At 37.7% G+C, this 24,163-nt stretch overlaps 1 protein-coding gene across 7 annotated transcripts in view; it reads left to right on the top strand.

Moving 5' to 3' along the window:
- LOC106595449 (E3 ubiquitin-protein ligase HECW2) overlaps positions 1 to 24,163 on the top strand; it is a 145,819-nt gene that overhangs the window by 35,436 nt on the left and 86,220 nt on the right. For 5 of the 7 annotated variants that reach the window (XR_006760068.1, XR_006760069.1, XM_045699468.1 and 2 more), the window contains exons 4-11: positions 13,144 to 13,219; positions 14,892 to 15,061; positions 15,240 to 15,382; positions 15,570 to 15,667; positions 16,004 to 16,219; positions 20,603 to 21,408; positions 21,754 to 22,078; positions 23,907 to 24,008. Coding sequence is in view for 5 of the 7 variants with exons in the window: in XM_045699468.1 (XP_045555424.1) it covers positions 13,144 to 13,219; positions 14,892 to 15,061; positions 15,240 to 15,382; positions 15,570 to 15,667; positions 16,004 to 16,219; positions 20,603 to 21,408; positions 21,754 to 22,078; positions 23,907 to 24,008 (1,936 nt within the window). In the remaining 2 variants the exon portion in view is untranslated. The remainder of the gene's footprint in view (positions 1 to 13,143; positions 13,220 to 14,891; positions 15,062 to 15,239; positions 15,383 to 15,569; positions 15,668 to 16,003; positions 16,220 to 20,602; positions 21,409 to 21,753; positions 22,079 to 23,906; positions 24,009 to 24,163) is intronic. The other 2 variants (XM_045699466.1, XM_045699467.1) reach the window with 2 other exon arrangements.

Here is a 24,163-nt window from a genome sequence, read left to right as displayed (position 1 = left end):
ATATCACTCTGAAAATGTCAGTTGGACTATATTAGATATCAATCTGAATATGGCATTTGGACTATATTAGATATCAGCTGAATGTGTCAGTTGGACTATATTAGATATCAATCTGAATATGTCAGTTGGACTATATTAGATATCAATCTGAATGTGTCAGTTGGACTATATTAGATATCAATCTGAATATGTCAGTTGGACTATATTAGATATCACTCTGAATATGGCAGTTGGACTATAGTAGATATCAATCTGAATATGTCAGTTGGACTATATTAGATATCAATCTGAATATGGCAGTTGGACTATATTAGATATCACTCTGAATATGTCAGTTGGACTATATTAGATATCAATCTGAATATGGCAGTTGGACTATATTAGATATCAATCTGAATATGTCAGTTGGACTATATTAGATATCAATCTGAATATGGCAGTTGGACTATATTAGATATCAATCTGAATGTGGCAGTTCGTCCATATTAGATATTAATCTGAATATGGCAGTTGGACTATATTAGATATCAATCTGAATATGTCAGTTGGACTATATTAGATATCACTCTGAATGTGTCAGTTGGACTATATTAGATATCAATCTGAATGTGTCTGTTGGACTATATTAGATATCAATCTGAATATGTCAGTTGGACTATATTAGATATCAATCTGAATATGTCGGTTGGACTATATTAGATATCAATCTGAATATGTCAGTTTGACTATATTAGATATCAATCTGAATATGGCAGTTGGACTATATTAGATATCAATCTGAATATGTCAGTTGGACTATATTAGATATCAATCTGAATATGGCAGTTGGACTATATTAGATATCAATCTGAATGTGGCAGTTGGACTATATTAGATATCAATCTGAATATGTCAGTTGGACTATATTAGATATTAATCTGAATATGTCAGTTGGACTATATTAGATATCAATCTGAATATGTCAGTTGGACTATATTAGATATCACTCTGAATGTGTCAGTTGAACTATATTAGATATCAATCTGAATGTGTCAGTTGGACTATATTAGATATCAATCTGAATATGTCAGTTGGACTATATTATATATCAATCTGAATATGTCAGTTGGACTATATTAGATATCAATCTGAATATGTCAGTTTGACTATATTAGATATCAATCTGAATATGGCAGTTGGACTATATTAGATATCAATCTGAATATGGCAGTTGGACTATATTAGATATCAATCTGAATATGGCAGTTGGACTATATTAGATATCAATCTGAATATGGCAGTTGGACTATATTAGATATCAATCTGAATGTGGCAGTTCGTCCATATTAGATATTAATCTGAATATGGCAGTTGGACTATATTAGATATTAATCTGAATGTGTCAGTTGGACTATATTAGATATCAATCTGAATGTGGCAGTTGGACTATGTTAGATATCAATCTGAATATGTCAGTTGGACTATATTAGATATCAATCTGAATATAGCAGTTGGACTATATTAGATATCACTCTGAATATGGCAGTTGGACTATGTTAGATATCAAACTGAATATGGCAGTTGGACTATATTAGATATCAATCTGAATATGGCAGTTGGACTATATTAGATATCACTCTGAAAATGTCAGTTGGACTATATTAGATATCAATCTGAATATAGCAGTTGGACTATATTAGATATCACTCTGAATATGGCAGTTGGACTATGTTAGATATCAATCTGAATATGGCAGTTGGACTATATTAGATATCAATCTGAATATGGCAGTTGGACTATATTAGATATCACTCTGAAAATGTCAGTTGGACTATATTAGATATCAATCTGAATATAGCAGTTGGACTATATTAGATATCACTCTGAATATGGCAGTTGGACTATGTTAGATATCAATCTGAATATGGCAGTTGGACTATATTAGATATCAATCTGAATATGGCCGTTGGACTATATTAGATATCAATCTGAATATGGCAGTTGGACTATATTAGATATCAATCTGAATGTGGCAGTTCGTCCATATTAGATATTAATCTGAATATGGCAGTTGGACTATATTAGATATTAATCTGAATGTGTCAGTTGGACTATATTAGATATCAATCTGAATGTGGCAGTTGGACTATGTTAGATATCAATCTGAATATGTCGGTTGGACTATATTAGATATCAATCTGAATATAGCAGTTGGACTATATTAGATATCACTCTGAATATGGCAGTTGGACTATGTTAGATATCAAACTGAATATGGCAGTTGGACTATATTAGATATCAATCTGAATATGGCAGTTGGACTATATTAGATATCACTCTGAAAATGTCAGTTGGACTATATTAGATATCAATCTGAATATAGCAGTTGGACTATATTAGATATCACTCTGAATATGGCAGTTGGACTATGTTAGATATCAATCTGAATATGGCAGTTGGACTATATTAGATATCAATCTGAATATGGCAGTTGGACTATATTAGATATCACTCTGAAAATGTCAGTTGGACTATATTAGATATCAATCTGAATATGGCATTTGGACTATATTAGATATCAGCTGAATGTGTCAGTTGGACTATATTAGATATCAATCTGAATATGTCAGTTGGACTATATTAGATATCAATCTGAATGTGTCAGTTGGACTATATTAGATATCAATCTGAATATGTCAGTTGGACTATATTAGATATCACTCTGAATATGGCAGTTGGACTATAGTAGATATCAATCTGAATATGTCAGTTGGACTATATTAGATATCAATCTGAATATGGCAGTTGGACTATATTAGATATCACTCTGAATATGTCAGTTGGACTATATTAGATATCAATCTGAATATGGCAGTTGGACTATATTAGATATCAGCTGAATATGTCAGTTGGACTATATTAGATATCAATCTGAATGTGGCAGTTGGACTATATTAGATATCAATCTGAATATGTCAGTTGGACTATATTAGATATCAATCTGAATATGGCAGTTGGACTATATTAGATATCAATCTGAATATGTCAGTTGGACTATATTAGATATCACTCTGAATGTGTCAGTTGGACTATATTAGATATCAATCTGAATATGTCAGTTGGACTATATTAGATATCAGCTGAATGTGTCAGTTGGACTATATTAGATATCAATCTGAATATGTCAGTTGGACTATATTAGATATCAATCTGAATATGGCAGTTGGACTATATTAGATATCAATCTGAATATGGCAGTTGGACTATATTAGATATCAATCTGAATATGTCAGTTGGACTATATTAGATATCACTCTGAATGTGTCAGTTGGACTATATTAGATATCACTCTGAATGTGTCAGTTGGACTATATTAGATATCAATCTGAATATGTCAGTTGGACTATATTAGATATCAATCTGAATATGGCAGTTGGACTATATTAGATATCAATCTGAATATGGCAGTTGGACTATATTAGATATCAATCTGAATATGTCAGTTGGACTATATTAGATATCACTCTGAATGTGTCAGTTGGACAATATTAGATATCAATCTGAATATGGCAGTTGGACTATATTAGATATCAATCTGAATGTGTCAGTTGGACTATATTAGATATCAATCTGAATATCGCAGTTGGACTATATTAGATATCAATCTGAATATGTCAGTTGGAGTATATTAGATATCAATCTGAATGTGTTAGTTGGACTATATTAGATATCAATCTGAAAATGGCAGTTGGACTATATTAGATATCAATCTGAATATGTCAATTGGACTATATTAGATATCAATCTGAATGTGTCAGTTGGACTATATTAGATATCAATCTGAATATGGCAGTTGGACTATATTAGATATCAATCTGAATATGGCAGTTGGACTATATTAGATATCAGTCTGAATATGTCAGTTGGACTATATTAGATATCAATCTGAATATGGCAGTTGGACTATATTAGATATCAATCTGAATGTGGCAGTTGGACTATATTAGATATCAATCTGAATATGTCAGTTGGACTATATTAGATATTAATCTGAATATGTCAGTTGGACTATATTAGATATCAATCTGAATATGTCAGTTGGACTATATTAGATATCACTCTGAATGTGTCAGTTGGACTATATTAGATATCAATCTGAATGTGTCAGTTGGACTATATTAGATATCAATCTGAATATGTCAGTTGGACTATATTATATATCAATCTGAATATGTCAGTTGGACTATATTAGATATCAATCTGAATATGTCAGTTTGACTATATTAGATATCAATCTGAATATGGCAGTTGGACTATATTAGATATCAATCTGAATATGGCAGTTGGACTATATTAGATATCAATCTGAATATGGCAGTTGGACTATATTAGATATCAATCTGAATATGGCAGTTGGACTATATTAGATATCAATCTGAATGTGGCAGTTCGTCCATATTAGATATTAATCTGAATATGGCAGTTGGACTATATTAGATATTAATCTGAATGTGTCATTTGGACTATATTAGATATCAATCTGAATGTGGCAGTTGGACTATATTAGATATCAATCTGAATATAGCAGTTGGACTATATTAGATATCACTCTGAATATGGCAGTTGGACTATGTTAGATATCAAACTGAATATGGCAGTTGGACTATATTAGATATCAATCTGAATATGGCAGTTGGACTATATTAGATATCACTCTGAAAATGTCAGTTGGACTATATTAGATATCAATCTGAATATAGCAGTTGGACTATATTAGATATCACTCTGAATATGGCAGTTGGACTATGTTAGATATCAATCTGAATATGGCAGTTGGACTATATTAGATATCAATCTGAATATGGCAGTTGGACTATATTAGATATCACTCTGAAAATGTCAGTTGGACTATATTAGATATCAATCTGAATATGGCATTTGGACTATATTAGATATCAGCTGAATGTGTCAGTTGGACTATATTAGATATCAATCTGAATATGTCAGTTGGACTATATTAGATATCAATCTGAATGTGTCAGTTGGACTATATTAGATATCAATCTGAATATGTCAGTTGGACTATATTAGATATCACTCTGAATATGGCAGTTGGACTATAGTAGATATCAATCTGAATATGTCAGTTGGACTATATTAGATATCAATCTGAATATGGCAGTTGGACTATATTAGATATCACTCTGAATATGTCAGTTGGACTATATTAGATATCAATCTGAATATGGCAGTTGGACTATATTAGATATCAATCTGAATATGTCAGTTGGACTATATTAGATATCAATCTGAATATGGCAGTTGGACTATATTAGATATCAATCTGAATGTGGCAGTTCGTCCATATTAGATATTAATCTGAATATGGCAGTTGGACTATATTAGATATCAATCTGAATATGTCAGTTGGACTATATTAGATATCACTCTGAATGTGTCAGTTGGACTATATTAGATATCAATCTGAATGTGTCTGTTGGACTATATTAGATATCAATCTGAATATGTCAGTTGGACTATATTAGATATCAATCTGAATATGTCAGTTGGACTATATTAGATATCAATCTGAATATGTCAGTTTGACTATATTAGATATCAATCTGAATATGGCAGTTGGACTATATTAGATATCAATCTGAATATGTCAGTTGGACTATATTAGATATCAATCTGAATATGGCAGTTGGACTATATTAGATATCAATCTGAATGTGGCAGTTGGACTATATTAGATATCAATCTGAATATGTCAGTTGGACTATATTAGATATTAATCTGAATATGTCAGTTGGACTATATTAGATATCAATCTGAATATGTCAGTTGGACTATATTAGATATCACTCTGAATGTGTCAGTTGAACTATATTAGATATCAATCTGAATGTGTCAGTTGGACTATATTAGATATCAATCTGAATATGTCAGTTGGACTATATTATATATCAATCTGAATATGTCGGTTGGACTATATTAGATATCAATCTGAATATGTCAGTTTGACTATATTAGATATCAATCTGAATATGGCAGTTGGACTATATTAGATATCAATCTGAATATGGCAGTTGGACTATATTAGATATCAATCTGAATATGGCAGTTGGACTATATTAGATATCAATCTGAATATGGCAGTTGGACTATATTAGATATCAATCTGAATGTGGCAGTTCGTCCATATTAGATATTAATCTGAATATGGCAGTTGGACTATATTAGATATTAATCTGAATGTGTCAGTTGGACTATATTAGATATCAATCTGAATGTGGCAGTTGGACTATGTTAGATATCAATCTGAATATGTCAGTTGGACTATATTAGATATCAATCTGAATATAGCAGTTGGACTATATTAGATATCACTCTGAATATGGCAGTTGGACTATGTTAGATATCAAACTGAATATGGCAGTTGGACTATATTAGATATCAATCTGAATATGGCAGTTGGACTATATTAGATATCACTCTGAAAATGTCAGTTGGACTATATTAGATATCAATCTGAATATAGCAGTTGGACTATATTAGATATCACTCTGAATATGGCAGTTGGACTATGTTAGATATCAATCTGAATATGGCAGTTGGACTATATTAGATATCAATCTGAATATGGCAGTTGGACTATATTAGATATCACTCTGAAAATGTCAGTTGGACTATATTAGATATCAATCTGAATATAGCAGTTGGACTATATTAGATATCACTCTGAATATGGCAGTTGGACTATGTTAGATATCAATCTGAATATGGCAGTTGGACTATATTAGATATCAATCTGAATATGGCAGTTGGACTATATTAGATATCACTCTGAAAATGTCAGTTGGACTATATTAGATATCAATCTGAATATGGCATTTGGACTATATTAGATATCAGCTGAATGTGTCAGTTGGACTATATTAGATATCAATCTGAATATGTCAGTTGGTCTATATTAGATATCAATCTGAATGTGTCAGTTGGACTATATTAGATATCAATCTGAATATGTCAGTTGGACTATATTAGATATCACTCTGAATATGGCAGTTGGACTATAGTAGATATCAATCTGAATATGTCAGTTGGACTATATTAGATATCAATCTGAATATGGCAGTTGGACTATATTAGATATCACTCTGAATATGTCAGTTGGACTATATTAGATATCAATCTGAATATGGCAGTTGGACTATATTAGATATCAATCTGAATATGTCAGTTGGACTATATTAGATATCAATCTGAATATGGCAGTTGGACTATATTAGATATCAATCTGAATGTGGCAGTTCGTCCATATTAGATATTAATCTGAATATGGCAGTTGGACTATATTAGATATCAATCTGAATATGTCAGTTGGACTATATTAGATATCACTCTGAATGTGTCAGTTGGACTATATTAGATATCAATCTGAATGTGTCTGTTGGACTATATTAGATATCAATCTGAATATGTCAGTTGGACTATATTAGATATCAATCTGAATATGTCAGTTGGACTATATTAGATATCAATCTGAATATGTCAGTTTGACTATATTAGATATCAATCTGAATATGGCAGTTGGACTATATTAGATATCAATCTGAATATGTCAGTTGGACTATATTAGATATCAATCTGAATATGGCAGTTGGACTATATTAGATATCAATCTGAATGTGGCAGTTGGACTATATTAGATATCAATCTGAATATGTCAGTTGGACTATATTAGATATTAATCTGAATATGTCGGTTGGACTATATTAGATATCAATCTGAATATGTCAGTTGGACTATATTAGATATCACTCTGAATGTGTCAGTTGGACTATATTAGATATCAATCTGAATGTGTCAGTTGGACTATATTAGATATCAATCTGAATATGTCAGTTGGACTATATTATATATCAATCTGAATATGTCAGTTGGACTATATTAGATATCAATCTGAATATGTCAGTTTGACTATATTAGATATCAATCTGAATATGGCAGTTGGACTATATTAGATATCAATCTGAATATGGCAGTTGGACTATATTAGATATCAATCTGAATATGGCAGTTGGACTATATTAGATATCAATCTGAATATGGCAGTTGGACTATATTAGATATCAATCTGAATGTGGCAGTTCGTCCATATTAGATATTAATCTGAATATGGCAGTTGGACTATATTAGATATTAATCTGAATGTGTCAGTTGGACTATATTAGATATCAATCTGAATGTGGCAGTTGGACTATGTTAGATATCAATCTGAATATGTCAGTTGGACTATATTAGATATCAATCTGAATATAGCAGTTGGACTATATTAGATATCACTCTGAATATGGCAGTTGGACTATGTTAGATATCAAACTGAATATGGCAGTTGGACTATATTAGATATCAATCTGAATATGGCAGTTGGACTATATTAGATATCACTCTGAAAATGTCAGTTGGACTATATTAGATATCAATCTGAATATAGCAGTTGGACTATATTAGATATCACTCTGAATATGGCAGTTGGACTATGTTAGATATCAATCTGAATATGGCAGTTGGACTATATTAGATATCAATCTGAATATGGCAGTTGGACTATATTAGATATCACTCTGAAAATGTCAGTTGGACTATATTAGATATCAATCTGAATATGGCATTTGGACTATATTAGATATCAGCTGAATGTGTCAGTTGGACTATATTAGATATCAATCTGAATATGTCAGTTGGACTATATTAGATATCAATCTGAATGTGTCAGTTGGACTATATTAGATATCAATCTGAATATGTCAGTTGGACTATATTAGATATCACTCTGAATATGGCAGTTGGACTATAGTAGATATCAATCTGAATATGTCAGTTGGACTATATTAGATATCAATCTGAATATGGCAGTTGGACTATATTAGATATCACTCTGAATATGTCAGTTGGACTATATTAGATATCAATCTGAATATGGCAGTTGGACTATATTAGATATCAGCTGAATATGTCAGTTGGACTATATTAGATATCAATCTGAATGTGGCAGTTGGACTATATTAGATATCAATCTGAATATGTCAGTTGGACTATATTAGATATCAATCTGAATATGGCAGTTGGACTATATTAGATATCAATCTGAATATGTCAGTTGGACTATATTAGATATCACTCTGAATGTGTCAGTTGGACTATATTAGATATCAATCTGAATGTGTCAGTTGGACTATGTTAGATATCAATCTGAATATGTCAGTTGGACTATATTAGATATCAGCTGAATGTGTCAGTTGGACTATATTAGATATCAATCTGAATATGTCAGTTGGACTATATTAGATATCAATCTGAATATGGCAGTTGGACTATATTAGATATCAATCTGAATATGGCAGTTGGACTATATTAGATATCAATCTGAATATGTCAGTTGGACTATATTAGATATCACTCTGAATGTGTCAGTTGGACTATATTAGATATCACTCTGAATGTGTCAGTTGGACTATATTAGATATCAATCTGAATATGTCAGTTGGACTATATTAGATATCAATCTGAATATGGCAGTTGGACTATATTAGATATCAATCTGAATATGGCAGTTGGACTATATTAGATATCAATCTGAATATGTCAGTTGGACTATATTAGATATCACTCTGAATGTGTCAGTTGGACAATATTAGATATCAATCTGAATATGGCAGTTGGACTATATTAGATATCAATCTGAATGTGTCAGTTGGACTATATTAGATATCAATCTGAATATCGCAGTTGGACTATATTAGATATCAATCTGAATATGTCAGTTGGAGTATATTAGATATCAATCTGAATGTGTTAGTTGGACTATATTAGATATCAATCTGAAAATGGCAGTTGGACTATATTAGATATCAATCTGAATATGTCAATTGGACTATATTAGATATCAATCTGAATGTGTCAGTTGGACTATATTAGATATCAATCTGAATATGGCAGTTGGACTATATTAGATATCAATCTGAATATGGCAGTTGGACTATATTAGATATCAGTCTGAATATGGCTGTTGGACTATATTAGATATCAATCTGAATATGTCAGTTGGACTATATTAGATATCAATCTGAATATGGCAGTTGGACTATATTAGATATCACTCTGAATATGTCAGTTGGACTATATTAGATATCAATCTGAATATGGCAGTTGGACTATATTAGATATCAGCTGAATATGTCAGTTGGACTATATTAGATATCAATCTGAATGTGGCAGTTGGACTATATTAGATATCAATCTGAATATGTCAGTTGGACTATATTAGATATCAATCTGAATATGGCAGTTGGACTATATTAGATATCAATCTGAATATGGCAGTTGGACTATATTAGATATCACTCTGAATGTGTCAGTTGGACTATATTAGATATCAATCTGAATGTGTCAGTTGGACTATGTTAGATATCAATCTGAATATGTCAGTTGGACTATATTAGATATCAGCTGAATGTGTCAGTTGGACTATATTAGATATCAATCTGAATATGTCAGTTGGACTATATTAGATATCAATCTGAATATGTCAGTTGGACTATATTAGATATCAATCTGAATATGTCAGTTGGACTATATTAGATATCAATCTGAATATGTCAGTTTGACTATATTAGATATCAATCTGAATATGTCAGTTGGACTATATTAGATATCAATCTGAATATGTCAGTTGGACTATATTAGATATCAATCTGAATATGGCAGTTGGACTATATTAGATATCAATCTGAATGTGGCAGTTCGTCCATATTAGATATTAATCTGAATATGTCAGTTGGACTATATTAGATATCACTCTGAATGTGTCAGTTGGACTATATTAGATATCAATCTGAATATGGCAGTTGGACTATATTAGATATCAATCTGAATGTGGCAGTTGGACTATATTAGATATCAATCTGAATATGTCAGTTGGACTATATTAGATATTAATCTGAATATGTCAGTTGGACTATATTAGATATCAATCTGAATGTGTCAGTTGGACTATATTAGATATCAATCTGAATATGGCAGTTGGACTATATTAGATATCAATCTGAATATGGCAGTTGGACTATATTAGATATCAATCTGAATGTGTCAGTTGGACTATATTAGATATCAATCTGAACATGGCAGTTGGACTATATTAGATATCAATCTGAATATGGCAGTTGGACTATATTAGATATCAATCTGAATATGGCAGTTGGACTATATTAGATATCAATCTGAATATGGCAGTTGGACTATATTAGATATCAATCTGAATGTGTTAGTTGGACTATATTAGATATCAATCTGAATATGTCAGTTGGACTATGTTAGATATCAATCTTATTATGGCAGTTGGACTATATTAGATATCAATCTGAATATGGCAGTTGGACTATGTTAGATATCAATCTGAATATGGCAGTTGGACTATGTTAGATATCAATCTGAATGTGGCAGTTGGACTATGTTAGATATCAATCTGAATATGGCAGTTGGACTATGTTAGATATTAATCTGAATATGTCAGTTGGACTATATTAGATATCACTCTGAATGTGTCAGTTGGACTATATTAGATATCAATCTGAATTTTTCAGTTGGACTATATTAGATGTCAATCTGAATATGTCAGTTGGACTATATTAGATATCAATCTGAATATGTCAGTTGGACTATATTAGATATCAATCTGAATGTGTTAGTTGGACTATATTAGTTTGAATAGATAGAGGGTATACATGTCCTGTCTCAATCTATCTCCTCCTCCATCTCTTTTTCTCTCTCTCTCCCTCCCTCCCCCTCTTTTTCTCTCTCCCTCCCTCCCTCCCCCATCTATCCCTCCCCCTCTCTCTCACTCTCTCTACCCCCTCTCTCCCTCTACCACACATCCCTCCCTCCCTCCCTCTCTCTCTCCCTTTCTCCCCCCTCTCGCAATTCAATTGAAGGGGGCTTTATTGGCATGGGAAACATATGTTTACATTGCCAAAGCAAGTTAAATAGATAATAAACAAAAGTGAAATAACAATACAAATTAACAAAATAATAGAAATTAACAAAAGAATATCATATTATGTCTATATACAGTGTTGTAATGATGTGCAAATAGTACAAAAGGGAAAATAAATAAACATAAATATAGGTTGTATTTACAATGGTTCTCTCTCTCTCTCTCTCTCTCTCTCTCTCTCTCACCCCCCTCCATCTCTCTCTCCACCCCTCTCTCGCCCTCCCTCCTCTCTCTCTCCTCTCACCCTCCCTCCCTCCCACCATCCCTCCTCCCTCTCTCCAAACCTCCCCCTCTCCCTCCCTCCATCCCTACCCCTTCTACCCCTCTCCCTCCCTCCAAACCTCTCCCTCTCCCTCCCTCCATCCCTACCCCCTACCCCTCTCCCTCTCTCCAAACCTCCCCCTCTCATTCTCCTTCCCTCCCTCCATCCCTATCACTTCCTGAGTTCACTAATACCAGCTGGCACAAATGGATTTGATATGAAATTCAGAGCGTTAATCTTCCAATCGGAGGGAGCGTCTGGCAGGCAGCCATGTTGGTTTTATGACAGGATCTGACAGATTACCAGACGCCCAGTCCACTTGATCTCTCTCTCTGACCCTCCTATATATCACTCTCCAAAATATCTGTGTTCCACTGTGCTGTACTGCTCTGTGTTAAACTGGATATTGATATATCTCTGTGTTGAACTGGATATTGATATATCTCAGTGTTAAACTGGATATTGATATATCTCTGTGTTGAAGTGGATATTGATATATCTCAGTGTTAAACTGGATATTGATATATCTCTGTGTTAAACTGAATATTGATATATCTCAGTGTTAAACTGAATATTGATATATCTCAGTGTTTCACTGAATATTGATATATCTCTGTGTTAAACTGGATATTGATATATCTCTGTGTTAAACTGGATATTGATTTATCTCAGTGTTAAACTGTGCTGTACTGCTCTGTGTTGATGGTATATTTTCCAGTCTTGTTGACCCTCAACCATAAGTCTCATGTCTGTGGTATTATACTGTCCTATACTAACAGCTCATCTCTCATTGGTTGAGTTCCCGTCACAGCTCATCTCCCATTGGTTGTTTCCTTGCCAGGTTAGAGCCGAGGGTCAAGCTGAGGGCCAATCAGTGACAGAGAACTGTCGGAAACTCGTCAGCTTCACTTTATCAGGTCAGTTATTGTTGATTGGTAGCTTGTCTCAATCTACACTGGTCTGGTGTGATCTGCACTGCCTCCCTGTGGTTGAGATGTGTTACTGCACTTGACCTCTTGTCAGGCACTCCTGGACCAGAGTTGCCTACCGACCCCTGGTATACAGTCACTCCTGGACCAGAGTTGCCTACCGACCCCTGGTATACAGGCACTCCTGGACCAGAGGTGCCTACCGACCCCTGGTATACAGTCACTCCTGGACCAGAGTTGCCTACCGACCCCTGGTATACAGGCACTCCTGGACCAGAATTGCCTACCGACCCCTGGTATACAGCCACTCCTGGACCAGAGTTGCCTACCGACCCCTGGTATACAGGCACTCCTGGACCAGAGTTGCCTACCGACCCCTGGTATACAGTCACTCCTGGACCAGAGTTGCCTACCGACCCCTGGTATACAGGCACTCCTGGACCAGAGTTGCCTACCGACCCCTGGTATACAGGCACTCCTGGACCAGAGTTGCCTACCGACCCCTGGTATACAGCCACTCCTGGACCAGAGTTGCCTACCGACCCCTGGTATACAGCCACTCCTGGACCAGAGTTGCCTACCGACCCCTGGTATACAGCCACTCCTGGACCAGAGTTGCCTACCGACCCCTGGTATACAGCCACTCCTGGACCAGAGTTGTCTACCGACCCCTGGTATACAGCCACTCCTGGACCAGAGTTGCCTACCGACCCCTGGTATACAGCCACTCCTGGACCAGAGTTGCCTACCGACCCCTGGTATACAGTCACTCTAGGACCAGAATTGTCTACCGACCCCTGGTATACAGCCACTCCTGGACCAGAGTTGCCTACCGACCCCTGGTATACAGGCACTCCTGGACCAGAGTTGCCTACCGACCCCTGGTATACAGGCACTCCTGGACCAGAGTTGCCTACCGACCCCTGGTATATCTCTGGGGCGGCAGGTAGCCTAGTGGTTAGAGCGTTGGGCCAGTAACTGAAAGGTTGCTAGATCGAATCCCCAAGCTGACAGGGTAAAAATCTGTCTTTCTGCCCCTGAACAAGGAAGTTTGTTCTTAACTGACTTGCCTAGTTAAAATAAAGGTTAAATAAAATAAAAAATACAGGCACTCCTGGACCAGAGTTGTCTACCGACCCCTGGTATACATTATGAAGTAGAGCTCTCTCTGAGTCTCTGTAGAGATCCTAATGTGTTTAAAATACATGTATTATTTCATTATTCTGTGTGTGTATATGGTATAACTTCACAGCTCTAATATGTATATCTGTGTAGATATCCATGAGCTTTATATATTTACAGTATATTTACAGTATATTTACACTATACATGGTATGTGTCTTTCTCTATAGATATCCGTGAGCTTTATATAGTTACAGTATATTTACAGTATATTTACACTATACATGGTACGTGTCTTTCTCTATAGATATCCGTGAGCTTTATATATTTACAGTATATTTACAGTATATTTACAGTATACATGGTACGTGTCTTTCTCTATAGATATCCATGAGCTTTATATATTTACAGTATATTTACAGTATATTTACAGTATACATGGTACGTGTCTTTCTCTATAGATATCCATGAGCTTTATATATTTACAGTATATTTACAGTATATTTACAGTATACATGGTACGTGTCTTTCTCTATAGATATCCGCGCGTTGGGTCTGAAGAAGGGGATGTTCTTTAACCCTGACCCCTACCTGAAGATGTCCATCCACCCTGGGAAGAAGAGTGGCTTCCCCACCTTCACACACCACGGACAGGAGCGCCGCTCTGCCATCATATCTAACACCACCAACCCTGTCTGGCCCGGAGAGGTGATATACACACACACCCACACACACACACATACACACACACACACACACACACACACACACATCCAGGCAAACAGGCACAAATGCTAGAGCGCAAACACACATTCACACACACACACACACGTTAATATACACTGTAAAATAATGCTTTCCAATTCTCTCTCTCTCTCTCTGTCAGAAGTACACGTTTGTGGCTCTGATGACGGATGTCTTGGAGATCGAGGTGAAGGATAAGTTTTCTAAAAGCCGACCAATCATCAAGCGCTTCCTGGGTCAGCTGACCATCCCAGTGCAGAGGCTGCTAGAGAGACCTAATGCAGAGTGAGTCAACTGGAAACCACACTACACACACACTCAGAGATGCATTTCTTACCGGCTTCAGCACTGTCCTTAGTAACTAGACATGATTTAATCAATAGTAATCATTGTAACGTTTAAATAACCATGTATGGTCATGTTGACCTACAGCTGAGTCTGAATGGTTTGTAATGTGTGTTTATATCCACAGGGACCAGCCGCTAAGCTATACCCTGTGTCGTCGTCTGCCCACGGACCATGTGAGCGGCCAGCTGCAGTTCAGAGTGGACATGACCTCTGGACATGACGGTAAGGACATGACCTCTGGACATGACGGTAAGGACATGACCTCTGGACATGACGGTAAGGACATGACCTCTGGACATGACGGTAAGGACATGACGGTAAGGACATGGGAGAGGGCATGGCAGAAGGACATACTAAAGTAATAACATCTGAGAGAGAGAGGCTTTGTGTTGATCCGCTTATGTTAGACTGATTATATATATTTGGATTAAAGCGTCTGCTAAATTACATATTATATTCATGACTTTTGAATGTCACACACCCACCAACCAAATGCTATGTGTGAGTTTTAAAGGTAAACCTGTTTTCTCCTTCCCTTCCTGCCTCCCTCCCTGACAGAGGGCTCTCCTGATGCCATGGGTTCCATCTTGGGTTTATCAGTGAACGGGGACCCTGGGAGCCCCTCTGACGATGAAGACCCCCACCCTTCCTCCAGGGCCCGGGGCCCCTCTCCTACAGGTTCCTACTCCTCCCTGCTCAACGGAGAGGTCCACAGGGATGGAGATGATGTCTGGAGTGATGCCCGGGGGGCGGTAGGCGAGCTAGACGTCCTGGGTAAAAGTCCTGAAGCTGTGTTGTCTTTATGATTGTCTGTATGTCTGATGTAACTGTCATACTGTCAGTATGTTTCATGTAACTGTCATACTGTCAGTATGTTTCATGTAACTGTCATACTGTTAGTATGTTTCATGTAACTGTCATACTGTCAGTATGTTTCATGTAACTGTCATACTGTTAGTATGTTTCATGTAACTGTCATACTGTCAGTATGTTTCATGTAACTGTCATACTGTCTGATGTAACTGTCACACTGTTAGTATGTTTCATGTAACTGTCATACTGTCAGTATGTTTCATGTAACTCTCACACTGTCAGTATGTTTCATGTAACTGTCACACTGTCAGTATGTTTCATGTAACTGTCATACTGTCAGTATGTTTCATGTAACTGTCATACTGTCAGTATGTTTCATGTAACTGTCATACTGTCAGTATGTTTCATGTAACTGTCATACTGTCAGTATGTTTCATGTAACTGTCATACTGTCAGTATGTTTCATGTAACTGTCATACTGTCAGTATGTTTCATGTAACTGTCATACTGTTAGTATGTTTCATGTAACTGTCATACTGTCAGTATGTTTCATGTAACTGTCATACTGTCTGATGTAACTGTCACACTGTTAGTATGTTTCATGTAACTGTCATACTGTCAGTATGTTTCATGTAACTCTCACACTGTCAGTATGTTTCATGTAACTGTCATACTGTCAGTATGTTTCATGTAACTGTCACACTGTTAGTATGTTTCATGTAACTGTCATACTGTCAGTATGTTTCATGTAACTGTCACACTGTCAGTATGTTTCATGTAACTGTCATACTGTCAGTATGTTTCATGTAACTGTCACACTGTCAGTATGTTTCATGTAACTGTCATACTGTCAGTATGTTTCATGTAACTGTCATACTGTCAGTATGTTTCATGTAACTGTCATACTGTCAGTATGTTTCATGTAACTGTCATACTGTCAGTATGTTTCATGTAACTGTCATACTGTCAGTATGTTTCATGTAACTGTCATACTGTCAGTATGTTTCATGTAACTGTCATACTGTCAGTATGTTTCATGTAACTGTCATACTGTCAGTATGTTTCATGTAACTGTCATACTGTCAGTATGTTTCATGTAACTGTCATACTGTCAGTATGTTTCATGTAACTGTCACACTGTTAGTATGTTTCATGTAACTGTCATACTGTCAGTATGTTTCATGTAACTGTCATACTGTCAGTATGTTTCATGTAACTGTCATACTGTCAGTATGTTTCATGTAACTGTCATACTGTCAGTATGTTTCATGTAACTGTCATACTGTCAGTATGTTTCATGTAACTGTCATACTGTCAGTATGTTTCATGTAACTGTCATACTGTCAGTATGTTTCATGTAACTGTCATACTGTTAGTATGTTTCATGTAACTGTCATACTGTCTGATGTAACTGTCACACTGTTAGTATGTTTCATGTAACTGTCATACTGTCAGTATGTTTCATGTAACTCTCACACTGTCAGTATGTTTCATGTAACTGTCACACTGTCAGTATGTTTCATGTAACTGTCATACTGTCAGTATGTTTCATGTAACTGTCATACTGTCAGTATGTTTCATGTAACTGTCATACTGTCAGTATGTTTCATGTAACTGTCATACTGTCAGTATGTTTCATGTAACTGTCATACTGTCAGTATGTTTCATGTAACTGTCATACTGTCAGTATGTTTCATGTAACTGTCATACTGTTAGTATGTTTCATGTAACTGTCATACTGTCAGTATGTTTCATGTAACTGTCATACTGTCTGATGTAACTGTCACACTGTTAGTATGTTTCATGTAACTGTCATACTGTCAGTATGTTTCATGTAACTCTCACACTGTCAGTATGTTTCATGTAACTGTCATACTGTCAGTATGTTTCATGTAACTGTCACACTGTTAGTATGTTTCATGTAACTGTCATACTGTCAGTATGTTTCATGTAACTGTCACACTGTCAGTATGTTTCATGTAACTGTCATACTGTCAGTATGTTTCATGTAACTGTCACACTGTCAGTATGTTTCATGTAACTGTCATACTGTCAGTATGTTTCATGTAACTGTCATACTGTCAGTATGTTTCATGTAACTGTCATACTGTCAGTATGTTTCATGTAACTGTCATACTGTCAGTATGTTTCATGTAACTGTCATACTGTCAGTATGTTTCATGTAACTGTCATACTGTCAGTATGTTTCATGTAACTGTCATACTGTCACTATGTTTCATGTAACTGTCATACTGTCAGTATGTTTCATGTAACTGTCATACTGTCAGTATGTTTCATGTAACTGTCATACTGTCAGTATGTTTCATGTAACTGTCATACTGTCAGTATGTTTCATGTAACTGTCATACTGTTAGTATGTTTCATGTAACTGTCATACTGTCAGTATGTTTCATGTAACTGTCATACTGTCAGTATGTTTCATGTAACTGTCATACTGTCAGTATGTTTCATGTAACTGTCATACTGTCAGTATGTTTCATGTAACTGTCATACTGTCAGTATGTTTCATGTAACTGTCACACTGTTAGTATGTTTCATGTAACTGTCATACTGTTAGTATGTTTCATGTAACTGTCATACTGTCTGATGTAACTGTCATACTGTCAGTATGTTTCATGTAACTGTCACACTGTTAGTATGTTTCATGTAACTGTCATACTGTCAGTATGTTTCATGTAACTGTCATACTGTCAGTATGTTTCATGTAACTGTCATACTGTCAGTATGTTTCATGTAACTGCCATACTGTCAGTATGTTTCATGTAACTGTCATACTGTCAGTATGTTTCATGTAACTGTCATACTGTTAGTATGTTTCATGTAACTGTCATACTGTCAGTATGTTTCATGTAACTGTCATACTGTCTGATGTAACTGTCACACTGTTAGTATGTTTCATGTAACTGTCATACTGTCAGTATGTTTCATGTAACTCTCACACTGTCAGTATGTTTCATGTAACTGTCATACTGTCAGTATGTTTCATGTAACTGTCACACTGTTAGTATGTTTCATGTAACTGTCATACTGTCAGTATGTTTCATGTAACTGTCACACTGTCAGTATGTTTCATGTAACTGTCATACTGTCAGTATGTTTCATGTAACTGTCACACTGTCAGTATGTTTCATGTAACTGTCATACTGTCAGTATGTTTCATGTAACTGTCATACTGTCAGTATGTTTCATGTAACTGTCATACTGTCAGTATGTTTCATGTAACTGTCATACTGTCAGTATGTTTCATGTAACTGTCATACTGTCAGTATGTTTCATGTAACTGTCATACTGTCAGTATGTTTCATGTAACTGTCATACTGTCACTATGTTTCATGTAACTGTCATACTGTCAGTATGTTTCATGTAACTGTCATACTGTCAGTATGTTTCATGTAACTGTCATACTGTCAGTATGTTTCATGTAACTGTCATACTGTCAGTATGTTTCATGTAACTGTCATACTGTCAGTATGTTTCATGTAACTGTCATACTGTCAGTATGTTTCATGTAACTGTCATACTGTCAGTATGTTTCATGTAACTGTCATACTGTCAGTATGTTTCATGTAACTGTCATACTGTCAGTATGTTTCATGTAACTGTCATACTGTCAGTATGTTTCATGTAACTGTCATACTGTCAGTATGTTTCATGTAACTGTCATACTGTCAGTATGTTTCATGTAACTGTCATACTGTCAGTATGTTTCATGTAACTGTCATACTGTCAGTATGTTTCATGTAACTGTCACACTGTTAGTATGTTTCATGTAACTGTCATACTGTTAGTATGTTTCATGTAACTGTCATACTGTCTGATGTAACTGTCATACTGTCAGTATGTTTCATGTAACTGTCACACTGTTAGTATGTTTCATGTAACTGTCATACTGTCAGTATGTTTCATGTAACTGTCATACTGTCAGTATGTTTCATGTAACTGTCATACTGTCAGTATGTTTCATGTAACTGTCATACTGTCAGTATGTTTCATGTAACTGTCATACTGTCAGTATGTTTCATGTAACTGTCATACTGTCAGTATGTTTCATGTAACTGTCATACTGTCAGTATGTTTCATGTAACTGTCATACTGTCAGTATGTTTCATGTAACTGTCATACTGTCAGTATGTTTCATGTAACTGTCATACTGTCAGTATGTTTCATGTAACTGTCATACTGTCAGTATGTTTCATGTAACTGTCTATGGGTCATTTCTCTTTTTGTTGGTGTTTTTTAATGTAACATGCTTTCTGTACGTAAAGTACATTTCTGTGAACAACAGACAATGAAAGTATATCTAATCTAATCTAATCTAACTAGGATTGGCAATCCCGGGCGGCCACACCCATCGACAGGTGTCCCTCAACGACTACCTGGATTCCATCGAAGCTCCTAAGGGCCCAGGAGAACGGCCCCTGGGCGCGACGTCACCCAAGCTGAGGTCCAGTTTCCCCACGGACACACGACTCAGCGCCATGCTGCATATAGACTCTGATGAAGACGAGGAGGCAGGGCCGTCCAGGGACCATCCACCACATGACAGGAAGCCCTTGCTGCCACTGACCAATGGTGTTCAGGCTGGGGCTGGGAAGGGAGTTGCCTCTTCAGAACAGGGCCTGGGGAAACAGGAGAAAGAGGGGACAGAGGCAAACAGGGGAGAGGTTGAGGGAGCACAGGGGACACAAGCTGGGACAGGGACTGGAGATAGAGATGGAGCTGGGGCTGGAGATGGGGCTGGATCTGTGGATGGGGCTGGAGATGGGGCTGGATCTGTGGATGGGGCTGGAGATGGAGCTGGAGATGTGGATGGAGCTGGAGATGCAGTTGAAGCGAGGACTGGAGCTGGATCCATGGCTGTGATTGGATCTCTAACTATAGCCAGACCTGGATCTGTGGTTGGATCTCTAACTATAGCCAGACCTGGATCTGTGGTTGGTCCTGGGGCTGGAGCTGGGGCTCCTCTATCTCCAATACCTGAGACGAATACTGCAGTGCAGGAGGTGTCAGAGAATGCCGTGGCTGCCAGGACTGAGGCCAGCCAGCAACCAACAATCTCAGGGGCCACAGCAGCCCAGGGGCCCCTCAGGAACTCACTGCCTGCTGTTCTGAAGACATCCACTACTCAGGTGAGTGGTGCTGTCAGACCAGGGTCTGGGCAGGTCGAGCTGCATCTGGCCCGGTGCTCTGGGTCAAACAGCACTTCCATAACCCTTGTCAAACGTCCTCTGAGATTTCATAGTCGGGTCCAATGAAGGCAACCACTGTCCACATTGGGGAATCACAGGCCACGATAGACATGTTCCATCCTATGACTCCTAAAGGGACGCCCACCTTCTAACAGAAAGCTCTACCACATGTATTTTACTGTACATTTCAACTTTAGGTTCATCTAAATGTGTTCATATCTTAGTGATGAAGGCTAAATGCCAAAACAAAGTTTAACAATAAAGAATACTTTGCTCTATTTTCAGAAGGGACAGAAGGAAGAGGAAATGGCGCCCAAGGCTGAGGAGGAAGGGGCGGAGTCATCCAGTGAAGGAGCAAGTGCCATCGCAGCCCCCCCGACGACCTGTAGCGTTGCCGACCAAGGGGGTGGGGCCTCTGGCTCTGATGTCACAGGAGCAAGGACCGCCGGCGCAGCAGTCAATGAGGAAGAAGAGGGTGGGGAGATCTGGCAGAGGAGGTCCATGCAGGCGTCTGGAGGCGTGTCTCAGGAGGAGGGGGCGCGGTCTTCTGAGGCCAGCGGGCCAATCAACTCTTCTCAGAGTGTCTCTGAGGAGGGCAGAGAGGCAGGAGGTGAGAGACAGGACACAGCAACCCAGTATCACACAAATTGCTTATTGGAAATTCGTGACAGGCACAAAGTCAAAGTACACAAATGTGTGTGCAGTACATGATTTTGTATACAGTGCATTTCAATCCCAGATAAAAACAGTCAATTACTTAAGCCAGAAACAATAGGAGGGAGGTTGGTTGGGGAGGATGGGTGGAACGATAGGAGGGAGGTTGGTCGGGGAGGATGGGTGGAACGATAGGAGGGAGGTTGGTCGGGGAGGATGGGTGGAACGATAGGAGGGAGGTTGGTCGGGAAGGATAGGTGGAACGATAGGAGGGAGGTTGGTCAGGGAGGATGGGTGGGTGGAACGATAGGAGGGAGGTTGGTCGGGGAGGATGGGTGGAATGATAGGAGGGAGGTTGGTCGGGGAGGATGGGTGAAACGATAGGAGGGAGGTTGGTCGGGGAGGATGGGTGAAACGATAGGAGGGAGGTTGGTCAGGGAGGATGGGTGGAACGATAGGAGGGAGGTTGGTCGGGAGGATGGGTGGAACGATAGGAGGGAGTTTGGTCGGGGAGGATGGGTAACGATAGGAGGGAGGTTGGTCGGGGAGGATGGGTGGAACGATAGGAGGGAGGTTGGTCGGGGAGGATGGGTGGAACGATAGGAGGGAGGTTGGTCGAGGAGAATGGGTGAAACGATAGGAGGGAGGTTGGTCAGGGAGGATAGGTGAAACGATAGGAGGGAGGTTGGTTGGGGAGGATGGGTGGAACGATTGTAGGGAGGTTGGTTGGGGAGGATGGGTGGAACGATAGGAGGGAGGTTGGTTGGGGAGGATGGGTGGGGGGTGTAACATAATGCACACACATTGTGTGTAAGACACACAAAATGCGTTGTGAAAAGTGTGTGACTTTTCCGTGTGCCTGTCACAAATTTTGAAGAAGTAATTTGTGCCTATTTCACAGTAAGCTGTGACAGTGAGTTGACCCGACCCGGTTAGGTCTGTCTTTGGCTCCCATGACCCAAGCTCAAAAACATCTGTTTTAAAGTCAATGACGGCACTAGCTAACATAGTTGACCTGCCACCGGTTTGTGTTAGGTCTTCAGAGGCATATTTGGAATGTTCAGGTGGACACTTGTTCATGGTCCTTCCATCTTCTGTGATATTTTGTCCAGAGTGATGTTTCTGCTCCATGGTCATACAGTACAGTACCACTGAGGGATTGACCCGGTTCAGGACTAGGAAAGAAACATGAAAAGCTCCTTAAATCCTCTAAACGGATCTTTGGAAAATAAACAAAAGAACAAAAGGATTAAAAACTGAAAAAAACAGTATTATTCACTTGCCGTTTATTAACTTTGATTGTTGTCAGATTAAGTCTGTCTTTCCCTCTGGTTTGCATGACACAGTGAGGTTTTAATGTGTGTTTGAGTGTGTGCGCGCTCGTGTCTTTAATCTGTATTCTGTTCAGGGGCCACAGTCTGTTTTAATGTCTTCCTCTCTCCTCATCTTGTCAAGGGGCCACAGTGTGTTTGAATGTGTTCCTCTCTCCTCATCTTGTCCAGGGGCCACAGTGTGTTTAAATGTCTTCCTTTCTCCTCATCTTGTCCAGGGGCCACAGTGTGTTTTAATGTGTTCCTCTCTCCTCATCTTGTCCAGGGGCCACAGTGTATTTAAATGTCTTCCTTTCTCCTCATCTTGTTGCCGTGCCACAGTGTGTTTAAATGTCTTCCTTTCTCCTCATCTTGTCCAGGGGCCACAGTGTGTTTAAATGTCTTCCTCTCTCCTCATCTTGTTCAGGGGCCACAGTGTGTTTAAATGTCTTCCTCTCTCCTCATCTTCTTCAGGGGCCACAGCTCAAGTCAACGGTCACCAGTCTGTCCGCTCCCTGGCCTCTGTCCGTCACGACATTGGTCGCTACCAGAGAGTAGATGAGCCACTTCCTCCCAGTGAGTAGTATGTGTTTCTGAGGGAGGAAGAGAAAGATAGGGATCCTGATCATGTCAGTGGACCGAGATAATCTGACATGGTAGAATTTATACAATTAGTAATAATATTAGAATTGGTGGTTGACTTTTTCAGTTTGTGTCATATACACTGAGTG

Source organism: Salmo salar, chromosome ssa17, assembly GCF_905237065.1.
Source record: "Salmo salar chromosome ssa17, Ssal_v3.1, whole genome shotgun sequence".
In the NCBI taxonomy this organism is placed as follows: Eukaryota; Metazoa; Chordata; class Actinopteri; order Salmoniformes; family Salmonidae; genus Salmo; species Salmo salar.
The sequence above is the reverse complement of the archived record's forward strand: the minus strand, read 5'-3'. Positions and strand labels throughout refer to the sequence as shown.